This window comes from Phlebotomus argentipes, unplaced genomic scaffold (genome assembly GCF_947086385.1).
Source record: "Phlebotomus argentipes unplaced genomic scaffold, Phlebotomus argentipes genome assembly scaffold_18, whole genome shotgun sequence".
Lineage (NCBI taxonomy): Eukaryota > Metazoa > Arthropoda > Insecta > Diptera > Psychodidae > Phlebotomus > Phlebotomus argentipes.
In genome coordinates this window covers 3247972-3268145 of record NW_026776177.1, presented here as the reverse complement: position 1 = coordinate 3268145, position 20174 = coordinate 3247972, and the positions used below count along the sequence as shown (strand labels likewise).

General features: G+C 40.8%; 1 protein-coding gene across 6 annotated transcripts in view; it reads right to left on the bottom strand.

The window, feature by feature from the left end:
- Positions 1 to 20174, bottom strand: part of LOC132259804 (guanine nucleotide exchange factor DBS-like) — a 31404-nt gene that overhangs the window by 8448 nt on the left and 2782 nt on the right. For 2 of the 6 annotated variants that reach the window (XR_009468326.1, XM_059757576.1), the window contains exons 2-7: positions 14388 to 14796; positions 13480 to 14067; positions 12879 to 13056; positions 12503 to 12811; positions 12234 to 12443; positions 10261 to 10434 (exon numbers count right to left, since the gene is read on the bottom strand). Coding sequence is in view for 5 of the 6 variants with exons in the window: in XM_059757576.1 (XP_059613559.1) it covers positions 10261 to 10434; positions 12234 to 12443; positions 12503 to 12811; positions 12879 to 13056; positions 13480 to 14067; positions 14388 to 14796 (1868 nt within the window). In the remaining variant the exon portion in view is untranslated. Of the gene's footprint in view, positions 1 to 10260; positions 10435 to 12233; positions 12444 to 12502; positions 12812 to 12878; positions 13057 to 13479; positions 14068 to 14387; positions 14797 to 15857; positions 16062 to 19189; positions 19560 to 20174 lie in introns of those variants that run through there. The other 4 variants (XM_059757579.1, XM_059757580.1, XM_059757577.1 and 1 more) reach the window with 4 other exon arrangements.

The window sequence follows — 20174 nt, the reverse complement described above, 5'->3', positions numbered from 1 at the left end:
GCGTTTAATTGGCAGCAGTAGATAATATTTAAATTCAAAATATACTCAAGAAAGCAAAAAAAGTCAATCGAGAGGAAAGTGAAGAGCGTCTTTGTTGGCATTTCTTTTTGCCAATAGCAAAATCTATTTGCTTCACTAACTCTTTGTCTGTTTGTTCAGCATGACATTTTCATCTCTCTTCCATTGTTCCATACAAAATTGACTTCCATACGATCAAAAGTCCGGAATTCAACCCAGATTTATGGACTCAAGTCGCGATATAAGCAAATAATTTTGCTCCACTGAGCTTTTTCGTGTCGACAAAATCATCAGCAATTTCTTCTCTCTTCATACTTAATTATTTTCTAGAGCAAATCTGGCTAATCTTGAGATCTACACATAGAAAATCCAATGAGGTTGTCGTGATTCTCAATGGGATCTTGATGGAAGTGCTTCAATTCCGACAATAAAAGCCGTCTTTTCATCCAATAAATCAAGACAAGACAGACTGAGTGATCATGACAAGTGTTGCCGAAAGTCTTAAGAAAAATTCCTCATTCTCAGAACACACAAATTCAGCTGCACTTAATGATTGAGAGTGGCAACAAAGTATTGCTGTACGGCACAGCTTTCTTGAGTGCCATCCAGTGTTTTCCCACTGAAGCATTTCCAGCATTTCTCGTTTTCAAACACATTTTATTTACATAAGGCGCCGCGGTTTTCGCAATTGCGCGAGTCACAACAAAACGAATTTGTCAGAAGGCAAGACTTTCCCGTGAGCATAAATCATTACATCTTTTCGTCATGGCAAATTCGCCTCCTTGCATGTTCGATGGCCACTTTGGCGGCGGCAAACTGCCGCGCCGCCACAGGCATGAGAAACGGCTGAACAATAGCGCACACCTTCGAGCTGAGGGGGAATTAATTGCAATTATTGCTCGACTTGTGGTGGTTTATTAGGCAGTAAAAAACATGAAAGATATTCTCGCATAGTTTTCCTCATTAATGATGAATATGGGAACTTGAGAGATGTTGGAAATATTTGCTCTAAATATTATCATGACTCCCAAGTGTGTGTATATGATTCTCTTTTCATTCGCGAGAGAGACAAGATGAAGAGAGAGAAATTTGCATTTTTTTATTGCACTTTCTGGGCCGCATTGTGATTTTGAGACACCACACAATGTTCCCACCATAACACTGGCGCTTACCCATGGATTTCTTCAGGTCCACCCACACGTGAGGATGAAATAAAGAGTTGCATCTGAGCAGATCTTCTTCTATTCATGCCCGAAAAATTGCCAATTAAAAATTATAAATTAAGCAGGTGATGAAAGAAAAAGTGAGAGAATATGGAAACTGGGTGAGGAAGACAATGATTTTCTCTCTCACTATCGTGAAATCACGCCTTTTCGGACCGCCCTGGGATCTTCAATTCACTTTCAATGCCAAGGGAAGATCACGCGCCCAGATCGTCACAATGCCACCTTTTGATAAGGGACCATATATACAGTGATCTATCGCGGGAAAGATGAGTGAAAACATCTATTCAAATTTGAGATTCTGGTCATTGATTAGTCATCTCGACAGTCGATCTTTTGGGTCAGAAAAAATTACAATTTTTCACGATCGCGATGATGAGAAATGAAAGTCACTTTTTTTCCCGAAGTCAACGGCCAATTTTGTGCGCTCGCGGCAAAAAAAGCGTTTTCTATTTTTTCTTCTCCCCAAAACACGTCACAAAATGCTTTAGTACTTATGTGAAAATAACTATGGAATGTTTAAAAAAAAAAGTGATCTTGCTTGCATGATCGTTAATAAAAAAAAGAAGGTAAAAATTGCGGGCAAAAAGTTTTGAAATGTCTTTTAAAATCCGCCTTATTCATATAATACCCAAGGTGATCGGTTATGATCTCACAATGACCATTCGCAAATAGTATTTAAATAAGATAAAAATGATAAATAAAAGCCATATTGATAGTGTTACTTTCAAAACATGAACATGAATGTTGTGGCGTAATCTCCAGTGTTTAATATGAAATTGCCTTGATAGCTGCAGAATTCTAACAAAATACTCTCAAGTGCGATCTTAAGTGATCTTTACGAGAGTCTCTGGTTGAAAAGTGAAGGGCACTGTTGATTTCCAATGCATTTAACGCCATCACTTAGTGGTAATTCTGTGACAATGTCACTTTAAAGACGCCTTCAGTGAGCCACTCACTATCACTCCCTTATCTGAATTATGACACTCAAGATCACTCGCATTTCACCAATCACTTTTTACCTGCTTCGTTGAGCACACGCAGATGTACTTTTCGCAGCTCTTGGCATCCTCACCACTGCACTTGCCCTCGTCGTCGTACAGATAGCAGTCATTCCAGAAGATTTCTCCATCGCATCCGAGCTTTGCGTTGAAGCGATCGCTAAAGTTGACGATCTTCTCCAAATCACTGCGCAGGGAAGATTCCGTGGAGCTCACGCTCTCCGCCACTTGGTCATAGTATCCATAATCCCCGGAATCTGAACTGGAAGAGTCATTGGCTTCACTCTGAATATAGATCTTCACCGTGTTATTGTCATTGGCGAGGATCTCGGGACTCTTGGCCTTCTTGCTGTGCAACTTAAGCTCATCGGAAATGAGCTTCGTGACAATCTTGCTCTCCAACTGCTTGATATTCTTCTGCCTCTCCAGACGATCACTCTTCGGATCTGCGTCAGAGTTGAGATGAATTCTGGACACGCGCTTCTTGCGCGACGTTGAGTGATCTTCGCTGGTTGTGGAGGAAGAGGAAGAGGCTGACATGGGACAATTGGCGAAATTGCAATTCTTGTAGCCACACGTATTCTTCACCACTCCTCGAGGACTCTCCACCGAGATTACAGTGGAGAGAGGCTTTGGCGTTGGTCTCTCGAGGATTCTCTTCAACTGATCTTCAGGTGTTGGTGTAATCTTCACGTGAGAGCAGAGATTCTTACCCTCAAACGTGTCCACCAACTTCTTGATCTTATTGACTTTCTTATCCGCCTCCGGCATTGAATATCTGTTCAGCTTCTGCCTCTCCAGAGACTCCCTTTTGGCGCCCTCGAAGATCTGACTGATCCTCGACAGATCAGCCGAAACGGGTCGTTTCTCCCTCAACACCACCTCGTTCTGCCTCTGGGCATTGCGGGCATTCTTCTCACATCTATGCTGCAGATCTCTCCAGTTGTTAAACGTCCCGTACAACTTATTGTCCACGTGTCTTTCATAACTCTTATTGTCAAAGTAGAACTGAATATTGTCCAGCTTGCTGCTCTTCTTGCTGCGGCCCTCGAAGATCAGGTACTTCCTCTTTGCCTTGTCCTCTGTCCTCTCCTCCTGCGCACGACCGCCGAAGAAGTTGTGCTTCTTGTACACCGTGTACTTGGACATCGTCTTCCTGCGACGCTGATCCTCAGGCACACGCCGAACATAGTTGATCTTGAGGAGCTCCATCTGAGGTATCTGGTCGGCATTGTCCAGAAAGTCCTCCTCAATGAAGTCATCACTGCCCGAGTCCACCTCGCGCCCATACTTGATCTTCTCCTGCCTGATCATCACTAATAAAATAAAACCTTTGGGAACAACTATTGCACTCCGTGATCACCACTCACATCTTCACTCGCGTGCGCGATCGCCACGAAAGCCCGAGCCGCACTGACTTGGATCACCTGCGATCGCCACAGCCAGGTGCCACTCTTTCTCTCTCTCTCTCTCTCGCCTCTCTCTCGAGGAATTTCTTTGCATTCATCGCCACAAACAAGCCATCTTCACTCTAATTACTCTCAGTTTTTTGTACCTGATATGCTATAAATGTGTTAAAATCAATTTTTCCAATCAAACCTCTAGTAGAGTATCGACTCAGGGTCTATTGCAACATCAGCAATTAAAAATATTTATTCAAATGAGAGAATAACAAGACTTGTTACTTTTACGCACTGAGATTTGTGTAAAATGATAGTAATTTGTATAGAAAGTAATATTTAATTGAAGGTTTACTTGCTTTTCAAATCAATCTTCAACCCGTCTTATGATGATCTTTATAAAAATTATAGTATTTTCAATATCTTCCTATGTTACCGTTAAATTACTGGGATTCGTTCAACTTATTTCGGTGACAAAATACGCTAATTTGCATCTCCGCCTGGAAAACCTCCAGAGAAACATATATAACAGCATTCTGTGGATTCATTATGAATTTTTCATGAGTTCTTGAGTTTCTTCCAATCATGGGCATTAGTCCATGATAAGCATTTTAGTAAAGAAAACACATATATAGGCGCTCCTCTAATTAGAATCCGTTCTGCTCGTTCTGCTCCAATTTTGACCCGCCGCAATCAAGGTATCTTCATCTCTCTAAATATTTGCTAGGCGCACTCTTCTTTGTGCTCTTGAGAACAACCGCGAAGAATAAAGATGGAAAAATGGAGAGTCAAAAGGCCACGAATTGAGCCAAGAATGGGCTGAAATTGTAAGTCATCGCGGAGTGGCAAAATGGGAGAGAAAGAAAAACCGCTAGAATATACTCTCGGGATCAGTATCAACATAAATGGGTAGAAAGAGAAGAATTGCACGATGATCTTGTGTAATTGGCAGTGAATTTGTATCGCCGTCTCAGGAAATTATCAATAAATCGGTCTGAGAGTTCAATTCAAAGAACCGTTCAACACTTGATGAACTCTTCGCTGTTTCTTGGACTTGAGCAAGACAAAAAAATCACTGCTTCCACGATTTTTCATCTTCACAGTGAAGAAATGATCAATTATGACTTCTTCCTTGAAATGTTTGGCAAGCTGGAAAGTCAACGAAACGCAAAAAATGAAAGGCATTTCCCATCCAATCATATGAGTTTTTCTATACCTTGAAACAATTCACAAATGCACAAATACACAGCGTGTGGCATCGCGAAGGCAACTCACACAATTTTGGCACAGAGACATAATTTTCATCCCAAAGTCATGTCGTAATTTGGACTTTTCTCTGGCTCCTCATTTGAATTTTTCTGCCACGCAAATTGAAATGCCGGACGAGTTTGCGATATAAAAATTGAGATTTGGCGATGATGAAAGAGTGAAGGCATTTCTCTGATCATCGATGAAACTTACATCATGAATCTCGTGACTGGTGGGAAAAGATGCTGCAGGAAAATTGAATTAATTCACGTAAATTGGCATTAATGAACACTCATCATTGTGGTGTGCGGAAAAGAGGGTCAAATAGACCCCCAAACTGTGCTCTCTTTGCCTCAATTTTCCGCGGAAATTCATACTTCCTCACCATGTCTTTGAGGCCATGGCGCAAGATCACTTTCGAGGGGACAAAAGCCACATGACAAAAGCCACTGAAATTTGGGCTAATGCTTCAAAAGCACTTTCTGTCTCACGGAAAATTGCCGTGTGTGTTTGTTCTCGCTAACAATTTCGCTAATCAATTACAGATTTAAATTGATTTAATGGGGGGATATTTGAGAGATGCGAAAGGTGTCACACTTTATGGACAAATTGCTTTTGATGACTTAGGAAACACTTTAACAATACTGGATAATCACATGAAGGAAAAGTTCAGCAATTATCAACTGCGCAGATTGAAAATGACATAAAAATCAGCATAAAAATCTTATCAAACACGCATTCTTTAGCGTTGAACATCAGAAAACATCGATTAAGTGGGTTAAGAATGTTTTTAAATTAATTCTCAATACAGAAAACAAAAAAACAGTTAAGAGAAAGACCCAAATTCTCGTCACAAAATTGACCCTCGCGGTGGAATCACGCGAGATCATATTGAACTCTGTCGGTTGTTATGCAAGCTGAAGAATTGCAAATATGGTGAAAAGATGACGAACAGCAAATTTCTCCACTCCCTTTTCGGTTGCATGGAATTTTCTATTTTCCCCGTCAAGTGTAATTTTCTCTTTCGTCGCGCATTCAATCAAAAATCGATTAATATAAAACTTTCATTCCTATCTCATTATCAGTCCCGCTGCCCAAAACATTGCATCCAATCGAGCTCAATTAGCGCTCAGATGATTAATTGCAGGTGTTTCGGCGGTCGTGACCCAAGAAGATCATGGTTTTACCATTTTGGTTAATGAAGATAAAGAGAGTCAATTGGAAGTTAGCTGTTAATCAAATAGTGATTAATAGTAAGAAGATAGAACTTTTGAGCAATTTTCTGCCAATTGGCTTCTGACTCAACGAATATATTCTTGAATGATTAATGATTGAGCGCTTTTCACTGTTAAACTAACCCACGAAGAAAACGAATTGCATAACTTTCCACTTTGTTTCCTCGCGGAAAAATGTCGATCACTCGATTGCAGATCAACATTCAATTTCGAGGTTGAAAGAGAGATAAATCACTTTACTTTTAAGATGCATTTCTCCTCAAGACACTCTGCGAAAGACGTAGTGAAAGATAACAGTACAAAACGCACTCGATTTATGCCTTGAGATGGTCAAGAAACGGGCCAGTGAATTCCTGTTCGCCACTTGAGAAGAAACCCCGAGAAAAACGGGACAAGGAAGAAGGTGAACCGGTGAGGAGGATTTTTTCCTCCCATTGTGGAAGGTAGGTGACGGTGTTACTAAGGAATTGCTGTGGAGAAACAAGTTCTCTGCCTCCGGGATCAAGTATTCCCGCATGAACTGTTAAGAAAATTGTGTTGCACCATTGAATTAATAGAGCCATTCGAAATACACTAACATGCAGATAAACCGTAAAGCCAGATGCAAATACAAATTGGGTCATCACACGGAATGGTGAGATTCTCAGCAGGATAAGTGACAAGACACAAGAGATGCTAATCATCTTTAATGGTTTTTAGACTGAGAATCACGCTGAGAACATGGCCAAAGCGCAGTTTAAGGAAAAAAAATCCATTGAGAGAGTCAATTAAGAGACACTCTCTTTCGCCCTTGCCTTGAAAGTTAATAGTGTGGAAAAGAGTGTAATTAATAAAGAGCGATTTACTCGCTTCGATAAAATGCTAATTGATTAATTGCATTAGCGCCAGGAAAGAATAGTAATTTTAATAGGGAAAAAAGCGATGCAACTTTAATGTGCATTTGGGCGGAGCATTTGAAAGGGCGTGGCTTGAAATTCCCTTAATAGCGCTTAAAAACCTCGCGATTTCGACCTCTTTTTCTCCACAATTTCTGGGCAATTGACCTGTATTTCTGTGCAGCAAATGCCGCAGCCTCGTGAAAGGTGGGCGCGATAATGGTCAGCAATTTGGGGACAGAAACATGGTCAGAGTCTGCGAGGCAACCTTCAGAAAGTCATTGATCTTGACCAGAATGTCTCTCTTCCCAAGCTCACATGCAAATGAGACAATATTCTTGACCCATATTCCAATCCTGTTTGCATGTCGTTGAGATCATTTTGGCACTTGATGAGAATATGGGAATTTCGTGAAGAAAAATGGATGATCAAGAACAGTTAGAATGCGCGGCATGGGCAGAATTCTCTAGTCTTAGCTGTTCTTGACACTTTTCGTGGCATATAATGCCATTTATTCTATATCGGCATAATGATATTCAAATACCGCAACTGTTCTTTGACAGAATTTTTGGGCAGGATTGACGCATTCTCTCAAAGGTCGCGCAGTCTCATCTTCTTAAGGTAATGACTGTTTTTTCGGCCTGAGAAATGGGTCACTGAATATGGAGCTTGACCAAAAGCACAAAGTCAGACGTTAACTGTTGAGTGCGCGCAATTAAGAGCAAATTGTATCGTCAGAAAATAGTCATTTGCAAGACATGTTGCGGGAGTGAAATACAGTTTTCTGGACTTAGAAAGTCTCACAAACCATCAATAACGTTAATGATCTTCTGGTCAGAATCTCTTTCCTCATATTACTATCGCCACGCGCTAAAGAATGCACGCGGTGATTCTTTCGGCCTGTTCAATCCATCATTCTCTCCATTTTTCCCAAGAAAGTTTTATCTGACCAATTAAAATAGAAAGAAAAGACACGAAATGACAAGAAAATAGGCCATTATACTATCCAAAAAGCAAATTACTCGACGCTTTATAGCATTTTAATTTATTTTAATAAACCAAGAGAAGCTGAATTTGTGTAAAATGAGTGCTTTTCCACTTTGTGAATTTCATGAATTACACATAAGTTCAATGCCAAAATTCATTTTTTTCGTGTTTTGTATTTGTGTTAGATTGCAAATTGCCAACTTTACTGCCTCAGTGGGTTTTCACAGCAAAAAGAAGTAAGAAAAGAAAAACATTTAGGAAACTCATCACGAACATTTTTGTCTTATATTGACAGCAAAATTTCCCGCTGAAACTTGTCGGAAAAGTGCACATTGCAGAAAAGTTTTCTTGTCAAAGGAATGGATGCGGAGAAAGACGCGCTTGTCCCAAATGCATCATCAATGAATGTGCGCGCAATGTAAAGAAAGTCGGTGCGTGTGAAGATCGAAGCCTGAGAAGATCACTCAATGACAATTGTTTCTGATGAATTTTTCGTTGCAATTTCCCCTTGACAAGCACCTAACCAATTGGCAATTTCATGTGTCTGGTAGACTTTCACTTAATTAATTGCCGCCATTTCCATATTTTTGTCACCCAGAAGACAAGGTGCGGAAATTGATACTCGTCTTGCGGATGAGAGAAACTTCTTTTGTGCGCCCACGTCATGCTTCACGATCGCCATTGTCGGCCATTACACAAGATTGCAATTAAAGACATTTGCCAATTGTCGCCAAAAGTGAATTCTAACTTCTCATTGACAATGAAACTGAAATTTGCCGATCTTATCGCTCTTCTTTCTTCACACACTTTCTTGCCATCTTGATGGCACTCTCGGTCATTTTGTACCATCGCAGAAACAAGAAAAAACCATCGCGATGTTGAGCAATTTTCTACACAAAATGTGCGCGCGCCCAAGAAATGGTGGGAAATGCTCGGAAGTGGTGTCCATATCAATCTTAAGCGCCTTCCGCGAAAAGATGAGCCCAGAGAAGAGTACTAAATTGACGAATTAGACATGTGTTAAGCCTTTTACACAATCTTCTCGCGCCAACAAAAAGAAACTCGCGCACCAGCCGAAAAAGCGATCCGCACATTGCGTAAGACATGCCCAAAAAATGACTGAAAATAGTATCGATTTATTGAGTGATTTGGCGTGATTGATTGGTCATTTCCGAAGAAAGAAATCATTACACAATTTCACCGTCCGATTCAAGTCCAAAACACTTCCTCGGCCACAAAAAAAAGCCATTGAAAAGGTCTCTTCCCGGGAGGTCGAGTTTCAAGAGAATTTCCGCAAATCCTCAAGCTTATCCCAGAGGCTGAGCTCACTTCTCGCGGCGCGAAAGAAAGTTTAATTGTACCACGTCTTTAGAGTCGTTCAACCTGAGGAAGTGCGGCTGATCGTGATTCAATCCAGCAGACTTTTTGTCCCCAAGTGTTTGTCTTTGCCGATGAGGAGGGAAAAAAGATCAATTTATGGGTAATTGTCTTGTTTTTCCGCCGCTTAATAGCCCGAGAAAGATGATCGATGGTGGTTTTATTGGACGCGACGGAGAGGAAAGAACAGTTTAACAGACTCTAGAGAGGATGGTAATTAGATGGGACAGCTGAGCTGAGCCAGGCTGTGCACGGCGGGAAAAGGAATTTTTAATTTCAGTATTGCAAAAGTGTGATAAAATTGTCACAAACAATCAGATCACCAACAGTGCAAGAATATTACGCACGAGAGTGTCGTTAAGCCCCCAAAAATCCAGTAAACCAAATTATGTCACGTTCGAGTGAATGATCGGAAACGAGGTAATTATCGAGTCTTACTCACTGCAAATTGTCAAGTGAATTCTCGACAATTATATCACAAGTTTTAGTGGCCTGAAAGTTTGTGAGGCAATCAAAGAAACCAAAAATCCATGAAGAAATATAATCCACTGACTCATCCATAAATCAGTCTTGTGTTTTTTGGGAAAACATGTTCAACTGTAGTGACAATTTTGGTGAAAATTCATCAAAAGACGAGTGAATTTCCGCGGTAATAACTCAACAAACATTGGGATTTTTCACCGCACACCAATGGTAATTTTCTCTTGCACAATCGCTGGGCGAAAGCTCATCATTGGAAAATAATTGTTGAAATTCCAACACTGCCGAGGAATTTGCATAAAAAGCGAGGCGAAATTGCCTCGGACATTTCATCTCAGGTGTTATTATTAAAAATGAATTAATATCGTGTGCGCAAATGTAATTCCGTGGGCAGATCTTGCATAACAAGGACTCACCTTTGGGGATTTCCTGGTGCGGAAGGGATGAGGCGCTCCTCCGGGCGGCTGCAGGGGCACCGCGGGCTCAGGAGTCACCGTCTGCACAGGACGAGGCGGTTTCAGGGCCAATTTCTTCAGACTCGCCACTCTCTTGTCGCACATCAAAGACACATCGTCAATTCTCTGCAGAACCTGCAACATATCACAATAAACACTCACTTTCTGACGGAATTCATGATCCAAATACCGCGATTGATTGGGGCATTTTCTGCGAATGACTGCAGTTTTGCAGTCTTCGTGTGTTTTTCTTTCGTCAATGTATTTGAACATGTTCTAAAGTAAACTCAGGGGTTTACCAACTTAAGTGAATTTCAAGGAGAAAAAATCTGACTATTTCAGAAACTTGTCAACCATTTAATTGTCTTTTTTTGTAGTTGTTTAACTATTTCAATTTTGCCTAAATATTTTTTGCATCTCTTTTGCAATTGACGCAAACCCAGAACATCCGTTTTGCCCAATTTTTCGTCGCAAAATATCTTAAGATTCGCTGAAAGATCATTGGCAATCAGTCAAGCAGACTTTCAAGGCAATACAAGTTCAAATCACTTAAAAAAAAGAAAGAAAATCGATTTCTTCTTAATCTTCTAGTGACATGAATTCCCAATGTTGTCATTTTGATTAGAGGAAATGTAACCAAATCTTGCCTTAGTACCCTTGAAGGCAAACAAACTTTCCCAAATTACACGTGTCTCATTGCAAAGTGTTTGCCATGACAAATCTCTTGTCATGCAGTTCCAAAACCTCTTTCATTATCGCTCACTTTCAATCTAACCACGCCTCCAGATCCAGTTTTATTGCCAAGAAAATACCTACACATGACTTACGACTGAATTACGTGTCTTATCACAGTATTTCTTTCACAAAATAAATCTGTATAGAAAGGAAGAAAAATCGCAGATATTTCGCAAAGATCACGTTTAAAATCCAATAAAATAACATTGTCAGGAAATCAACGACAACAAAAAAAAGATATTTCGAGAAACATTTCGATGATAGAAATTGACCATAAATCATGATGAGATGCAGATGTTTCACAAGAAAAATGTGACTTGAGTCTCAAGACGGCGAACTTGGGAAACGGATGAGAAGTGAGATGCGGTGATTAGAAAGATCGGAAATATTTGAGTGTGTCTTCGAGGCACACGAGAGATCGTCTTACGTTTGGCGCATCTTCAGCAGTGAAAGTCGTTTGGCGAAAGATCATTAAATCACATAAACACGATTCTTTGCCTCACGGCCAGCCTTATGGGAGTTTTCGCATCCAAGGAAACACCATTGAGGGAGTGAAAACTGCGAATCTCATTGTCAAATGCGCGCAATTAGAAAAATAAATAATATTCACTGGCCACTGAATTTATTGTCACTTCGCGAGAATGCGCAGAAGGTCTGCAATTTTCCAAACGCCACGACTATCTAATGAAAAGATCGCCGGACAAGTTTGCCAGCCTCTCCTGAAAATATGTAGCGCATGACGCTGATTACGTCCACAATTATCTCACTGTGAGAGAGACTCTGTCGCGAAAATATATCTCAAGATTTGAGGCAAAAGATCCGAAAAGGCACGACCAAGAGATCGTGTGTGAATATTAAATTGCAAATATTAATAATAGAGGCACGGAGACACACTGACAATGCTTTGTTGCCCAAGAGAAACCGCAGGAGATTTTTGCTTATTTGTCGCTTTGTCACCATCATGAAATTTTGCAATGAATTTGATTTAAACTGGATGAATTTCAAATAGTCATTGAGTAATGAATTAAACTTCAACAGCCAAAATACCTTCCCGGAAAGCCTCTAAAGAATGCGAGATAATAAAAACGTATCGTGAAAACGTGAAAATTAGCAAATATTGGAATCCCTCCTTATCAACTACAATAAACCCGCGGTTATTTTCCCAGCAAATATTTACCAATAAACTGCGTAGCATTTACCTGTGTCACGAGGGCTTTCGTTTCAGGTGTTGTGCTCTCCTGAAACACATTCTTAAACTCCCGCGGACTGGACAGCTTGAAGTCCGATGCCGAGGCGAGAAACTGCACAATTTCCTGCAGACTCTGTTCAGCAATCTCAGCCGATGAGGAGCACTTCTCAATTCGCTGCGAAGCCAGCAATTCAACACCTTTGGCACACCACTTATTCGCCTGAAAGCAGACACAATCAGTGCTTCTCAAACTCTCTTCCCGCCGAGACTGTTTCTCACCTTCTCGACTCTCTCCATGAGATCGCGATTCTTCGCGAGAATCTCGAGGCGCCGCGAGAGGCGCTCAGCGAGAATCTCGCACACTCGCGACAATTCGTCACACTTTGGCTGCACAACCTCACGAGGACACGCGCCGCGAGCGCTGATCAGTTGCTGTCCTGTCGCAATGACCTCCTCAGCTCGGTCGATGTCACTTTGGCACAGTTTCTGAAATGCTCTGATCTCCTTCACGAGCGTGTCCGCCCGCTGGACCGTCTCGCCGATCTCCGTCATCTCTGACACCGTTTTCAAATGAGCGTCGAAGTTTATCTGTGCGGGAAAAGAGGTTCAGCCGTTATAGATCCTCATCTTGGTTTTATCCTTGCGATCAACTCACCTGCAACTCCCTGAAGTCCTGCTCGAAGCGCCGCAGCTCCAAGCAGTGCTTGAGGCGCGTTAGGTGGGCGTTCCAGAACTCATCGAAGCGCCTCTCAGTCTCCTCGAGTTGCACCAGGAGTCTGCGGTAATCGCGACTGTCATCAAGACGGTGTACATTTAGATAAAAACTCCCTGCACTGGGATGGCAACCCGATCGACACACACAGAGTGAGACACATGAGGTCAATGAGGCGCGATTTGGCATGAAATGAAATTGATCTTCCTCGCTCTTTATCGTCATACGGACACTAAACGAATACAGACAGGTTTTATCATAAATCTATTTTACGGGTTTAGTGTTATTGTGGAGTATTTTTCTGGAGTGTGTCTGGCGAAACAGTGTCTGAGTGGAAGTATTTAGTTGTGTGTCTTTCTGGCATGCAATGAGTTGAATGATTAGTGTATTCTGCAACTTCACAGTATGAAATCTAACAACATCCAGAATAGAAAATGTTTGATAAGATCAACAACCAGTGCAGAGTTAGTAACCAAAAAGGAACTGATAATAACTTTAGTTCCAAAGAAGCACAACAATGAAATGCTAGAGATTTTCTACTCACCGTTCAATTGAGCTAATTATACCCGTTCTTTCTGAGAATTCCTTCCCACCTTCGTCTCTCGTCTTGAGATCCTCAAGCAGTCCCTCTCCGTGCTTCGCCGCCGCCAGAATGTCATCCTTGAGACGCTCATAGTCCGCACCCTGTTCGTCAAGGAGTTTCTGCGTGGCCTCAACAGAGTTCGGGAATTCAGTGTCGTGAATTGATCTGATGAAGGAGTCCAGATTGCAGGACACTTGGTGGGTGAGACTGGAGAACTTCTCCAGGCAGATTCGCTGCTGAATCCACTCGTGGTGCGAATACGTCAAATCTCCTCCCAAATCACTGGTCAGCTGTGTCTTCGACACGTGATCGTGCAGCTCTTCCAAGCTCGAGCACACAACCAAACGGAAGCGGAACTCATCCTTGAAGAACTTCGAACTCACTTCTGATATGGCTTTCTGGAAGAATCCCGCCGGTCTGATCACGTAAACCACGTGCACGACACCCGGAAAGTACACTGAGATCTTCAGCAGCACCGACTTGACAGACGTCCAGCGATCCTTGCGACGATCCACAATCAGGTGAAAGCCCAAATCCGCCTCCTGAAGACTGCAAGAGAGTAGAAAACAAGGATCTTGTCAGCATTATGACATGATTTTAACTTGAACTTCCACTTGATCTTCATCAATTGATCCCATTCAACTGGCGAAGATCAAGCTTTTCGCGCAAGATGATCTACAAATGATCTTGCAAAGGAAATTGTGTACAGATTTACACCCACTCAATTAAAATCACAGACAAAGAAAAAGCTGTTATGAATTTTCCTCTGTTGAAACATCTATAAACAACACAAACTGCGGCTCTTCATTGTTTAAAGGAATCCCAAAAAAAAATCTCTCTTTGATTTTCCTCGCTCAAAATATACTCACGATGGAACTGACGTGAGATACAAGATTAGTTTCTGGTAGTCATGATCGGCCAAACTCTGGAAGTTGTTGTGGTCAGGAAAGGTGATCAGCGGACAGCCATCCTTGGATTTCCCACCCGTGATGACAGCATACTGTGGATGCAGAAGATTCGCCACATCAGCCACATTCAGCGGTTCCTCATTGGCAGTCACAGGAGGTTGCTGGAGACTTCCATTGGTCAGAGAACTGAGACTTCCTGAGGGCTGAAGCTGCACCGGCGGCGCCAAGCTGACGCACTTCTCCACCATCTGACCATTCTGCACGAGCACCGTCTGAATGGAGGCGCAGGATGAGACAGAGGATTGATGCTGGAACACTGGATGATGTCCCTGAACCGGATTCTCTATAACGATCTTCTCAGTTGAGTCATCTGCAAGACAGAGAGAACGATTGTCTGTTATTTTGGGTGGGAAAATGATCGAATTCCGGATGGTTTTCTTGCAAAAGATCATCCACGAAGATCGTGATGGAACTTCAATCAGAGTGGATTGATTTGTAGATAAGATAGTCAAAAGATAAAAAGTACATCTTAAAGTATATTTGGCGAAAATCATCACACTTAAGGGTATAATATCAATACAATGGGTAGAATTATTATCTAAATCTTATCTATCACCCCTTCCACATCTACTCCGATCGCTGGACAACGCCAGTGACCGAATAATCCGTCTCAGAAAGGTGTCTTGTGCAATGCTCAGTGAAAGAATCGAGGAAGTTCGAGAGGTAGACAATTGCACAATTTGCTCTGCAAAGCCACAGAGGTTTCCAACCGTGGCAAGAGCTCGCTGATCGTCGAATGGAGCAAATAAACAAGATAATTGTGAGGTTTATCCAATACTATGACCCTGACTCGTGAAAACAGCTCATCATCGTCGCTAAACTTGTAATTAATGGCGCACGTTTTTGTTTCGGAAAAGTCATCTCAAGAAGATGCCGCGCGATGCTTGATGATTTTCCCTCATTCAGAGAGACTCTAAATTCATAAGTTTTACAGTAAAAATTGCCCACTGCAATGCCATAACATAATGCATTCGTGAATGCAAAGAATGAGGAGAGAATTCTCCGTTCTGTAGCAATTAGAATGCGGAGAGAGAGAATATAATTGGCTTTTCTGTGGGAAAATAGACTTTTTGCGGTTGCTTCAATTGCGGATCAGCTGTAATTCTAGGCCTGTTTTCTTGCCTTATCACCACTCGCCAAAGAGTTAAAAACTTTTTTTTTCTCTTTCTTCAATTCACTGGACACAAAAACATAATAATAGAAGAAGAAAAAAATCCACACAGTGAAAAGTTGAGGAAATTTTTAAGTCCGAATCATAAATGCAAATCAATTTGCGAGCCATCGAACTCTTTCATGCGTGATTTCTCCAATTTCACGTCGGCACACGTGGATTTTTCACGCAAGAGACAAATATGGAAAGCATTTCTATACCTCTGAAGTACGACAATTGGGCGCCCATCGCTCATATTCGATGGCAGCTCAAGTTCAGTTCAAAGGCAAAAGTGTGCACAATAGATGACGTCACTAATGCACAACTTCACGGAATGTTTCCGGTGGAAAAGCGGACACGAGAGAAGCGGAAAAGTCACATGCGATGCCCAGAGTTCTGAGCATCACACACGAAGCAAAAGCCGGCTGGAGAGACACTGAAGGCATTGAATTGAAAAGCAATCTCTGGAGTCTGACTGCTGTCTGACCAGTGCAGAGAGAAAGAGAGAGCAAGAGAATAAGGGGCGAATAAGTGGGGAAATATTGGCACACTTATAGAGGAATATTAACGCATGATATAAGATAATATAGTCAGAAGTATTGTAGAACAGCAGAAGTGTGAAGAAGTGTTCAGAAACTTACAATATTTCATCCCCGAGTGCTAATTTTACTGACAAATTATTCCAATTTTTGGGATTTCCTTCTATTTTCACTAAAAATCAATCAATGTAATGAATCACAAACAGACTTAGTGAATAATTCATATTGTAGCTCATCATTTCTTATGCTAAAATTACCAAGATCGCTATTTATTGTCAAAATTAAGCATTTCCATACAATAAAAATTACTATTCTCAAGCTTTGATGCCAAGAAACCCAGAAAATTGTACTGAGATCGAACATAACCTCAAAAAGAGTCATTTGGACTTGGAAAATGTTCATTTAGAAATCATTTTAGATAATTTTTACACGAAATCAGCAATTTTAAGTTCATTGGCAAACCTTAATCAGATGATTTTGTCATCTAGAAAGCTTCCAAGCCAAGTTCCAATCGATGTTTTTGAAGATCAGTGATATTTGAAGGTTATGATTGGAAAAGATACTCAAAAAAGCAGTTCAAAGTGAATTCTTGCAGAAATAACGAATGGAAAGTTAAGAAATTCAATATAACATTCCTCACATTTGATAATTCGGTTCAATTATCATGCATCGATGGTAAATCCTTCATCTTCTTGCATTTCCATGAAAGAAATTATCCACCCCTTAACAGAACATTGTTAGTGCGTCTGTGAATGAGAGTAATTGATAGTTTTCCCGCTGATTTTCTCAGCATGTTTGGGCGCGACTATGTATGGTGGAAAGTGTGGAAAAAATGCCACTTTTCACTCTAATATATTTTCAACAAAAACCTTGTAAATCTGCAACATTTTTCCCGCCATCAACTCATAAATCAAAACCACAATCTCATCGACTTCCTTGGCAACTCAATGGAATAATTCATCGGTGCTGAAGAAGAGACCAGATTGAGTGAAAAAGAAGTGTTTTGAATAAAAAAGTGAAACCACCGCAAAATTACATCGATATGTTTTGGAATGCAGCATTAAAATAGTGACTGGGAAACGCACCTCCACATTTGCATCCAAATCGAAGATGTTGTCTGGAAAGTGAAGACGACATGATAAGAAGTTATGGAGTTTTGAAACCCGTTCGAAGAGCGCATTTACCAAGTGAACTGGAATGAAAATATGTTTGATCATTTGTGAATCACCACAATTGGGTGACTTTCAAGCTGATTAGAGACAGAGAAATGGGTGTTTTTTTCCTTTATTGTTGTGCTGAGAATTATCGGAAATGGTTTTCCTGGATGATGAATCAAGAAATATTCCGTGAAGGAAGAGCAATAAATTTTTGGCAAAGGAAATACAAATACTGCAGATAAACCTTGGCAAGAATATTGCGACACAATTTCACCATTGCAGAAGATATCAAGAGAACAATGAGGTCCCGTTCTGATGCCACAATAGAAGGTTCTTAAGGTGGTGAGAAGTGGAATGAGAATGCATCTCAGATCATCCGGATAAATTGCAAGATTGTTAACAGAAGTTTCGTCGAGCGACTCATTGTTTTCCTCAGTGCCACACACGCAGGCAAATTATCTGCAATTGTCAACTCAGCCCTCAGTTTGTTCCTTCATTGGCTGCAATTACGAAATCTCTCGTCTTTGTTATGCTTTTTTATCACGGGCAAGAGATTGACGAGTGCAGTGAAAAATGCGGGATATTTTCTGCTTCGCCAGACGATGACGGGCCGGAAGTTGGCAAGGAAGAGGGAAAGACTTGTTTGCATATATTCCTCGTCTGCTGAGGATTTCCTCACCCAAATAAAAACCAGAAAAAGAAGAAGGACAGGATTTTGGGGTGTGTTTGTCGAGGACAAATTTGCTCAGCAAATACCAAAAGAAGGGAATCAAGGAAAAGGTAATCCAGTGATTTCTCATGATAAACTCTCATTAAGTATGTCTATAACAGGAAGGCGGGAAAAAATTGCAAAAGTTCCCCTTCAGAGATTTCAGACCAACACTTGTCGATATCACGGCAAGATTGAAGAAAACAGTGCCTGATGTAAATTATGCGAGCAGAACAGGATTCTCATCAGCAAATGTAATCCCAAAGGGAAGATAATATGCCTTAAATCTTCAGCACTTTGCAGAACTCTAAACTTCATGGGTCTAACTAAAATCTAACCAAAAACTAACTCAAATCTAACTTACAACTTGAAAATTTACGTTTTTATACAATATTTTATGATTTTCTTCCGCTAAAATTACACTTGAGCACATTTTTCTTTATCCATAATTCTTTAACTAATTTTCTCTATTATTTCTAGCCCCAATTTGCAGCAGTTGATTAAAAAAAAATGAGGTTATGTTTTACTTTAGCATCGTTTCCGTTAAAAATTACGATTTTTATTAAGTAAAAATACGCAAATCTACCAATAAAGTGAAAGTACTTTCAATTTAGGCGCAAGAATTTTTACTTTAAGATGTTATTTAGTCTCAAATCAGTTACATAACCTAGAAAAATATGGCAAAATTGCGACTTGCATAAAGATTTATTTCTGAAAGTAAAAAAATCAACAGAAACACAAAACTGTGAACCAAATATAACACTTCCTTAAACTTCTACTGACTATATTATCTCCCCCTTGTGTAATTCAATAATTGCACATTACAACTGCCCCTGATCTTACATTTCCCGGCAAGCACTGTAACTTCCATATGTGATTTCTTATCTCATCTGCGCTTGAGAGAATGCTAGAAATCTCCCTCATTCTCAACTTTTTTTTAGCCATGAAAAGCTTGCACTCCGTCAATTTGCAAAATATTTAAGTCCACTTTTCAGTGTCGTCGAGTCAATACGAGAAAAGAATTGACATTTGCGGTTTATTTATAAATATTAACCGCACTGCTTCACACTTTTTTTTCACCTCCTCTCGATACTGAAGATGATTTATTTGAGAAGGTTCGAAGAGAGGAAAAAGACTGTGATAATTACCCACTAATTTAATGCGACTCCTGTCGCGATTGAAGCACTTCAATCGGATCATTCTTGAGGGTTTTAGGCTGAATAAAATACAAAGTGTGAGAGACAATTTCACAGATGGCCTCTTTTTAAGGCAATTATATCTCTCTCATTTCACGTGACATTGAAATTATGCCTGGTTTTTCTCATTGTTTTGCGCGCGAACCACGTCACAAGTACACCGAAAAATACGTCTTCAATCCACACATGATCGAGTGTGATCTTCAGATGATCAGTTCGCACGCTCGATTCTTCACAGATGAACAGTGAAAATTCACTTTCTGCGCACTTTTCCTCTTTATAAAGCACTGATAACACAGCAAATTGGGCCCGCTTAACTCGTCGGCTTTCAGTGGCAGACTGAGCGGAAAAAGCGCGCCCATGCGATCGTCGCGATCCGCGAACATTGGCTAGAGTGAGAGCAAACCGGGCACTGTGAAAGTATAGTGGATATTCTCGTTTCATTTTGCATACATTTTCCCAAAGTGTCTCTGCGTGGCTCCAGCTCTAATTAATCGATGTGAGACAATTGCTTTTTCCTTAGAATGCTCGTTTCTTTCTTATCTTCTTCAATCTGTTCTGGGAATTTGATAGGGCGCGATGATGATCATTAAGACTCTCTGTCTTCCGTGATCAGAGTGTTGGAACTATCAGGGCGATCATCAGTTGAGAATGAGGCCCTCAAAAGCGAGCCAGAGCGAAACAGTGACACCTGAATTAACAGATTTATCGGACTGTCCAAAAGTTCACTTGCCTCCATTTTTTCCAAACATTCCCGCAACTTTCCCGCCAACGCGAAATCCTAACATTGACTTCGCCTAGAAAATTAGCAATAAAGAGACTGTTATTGTTTCGTTGGAAGCCAGAAGAAAGACAGCCCAATAAATCGATAATTCAATAAATACAGCGCTAAGCTTATCGGTGAACGTGATTGAGGTTGAATGGAGTGGCGAGGAAA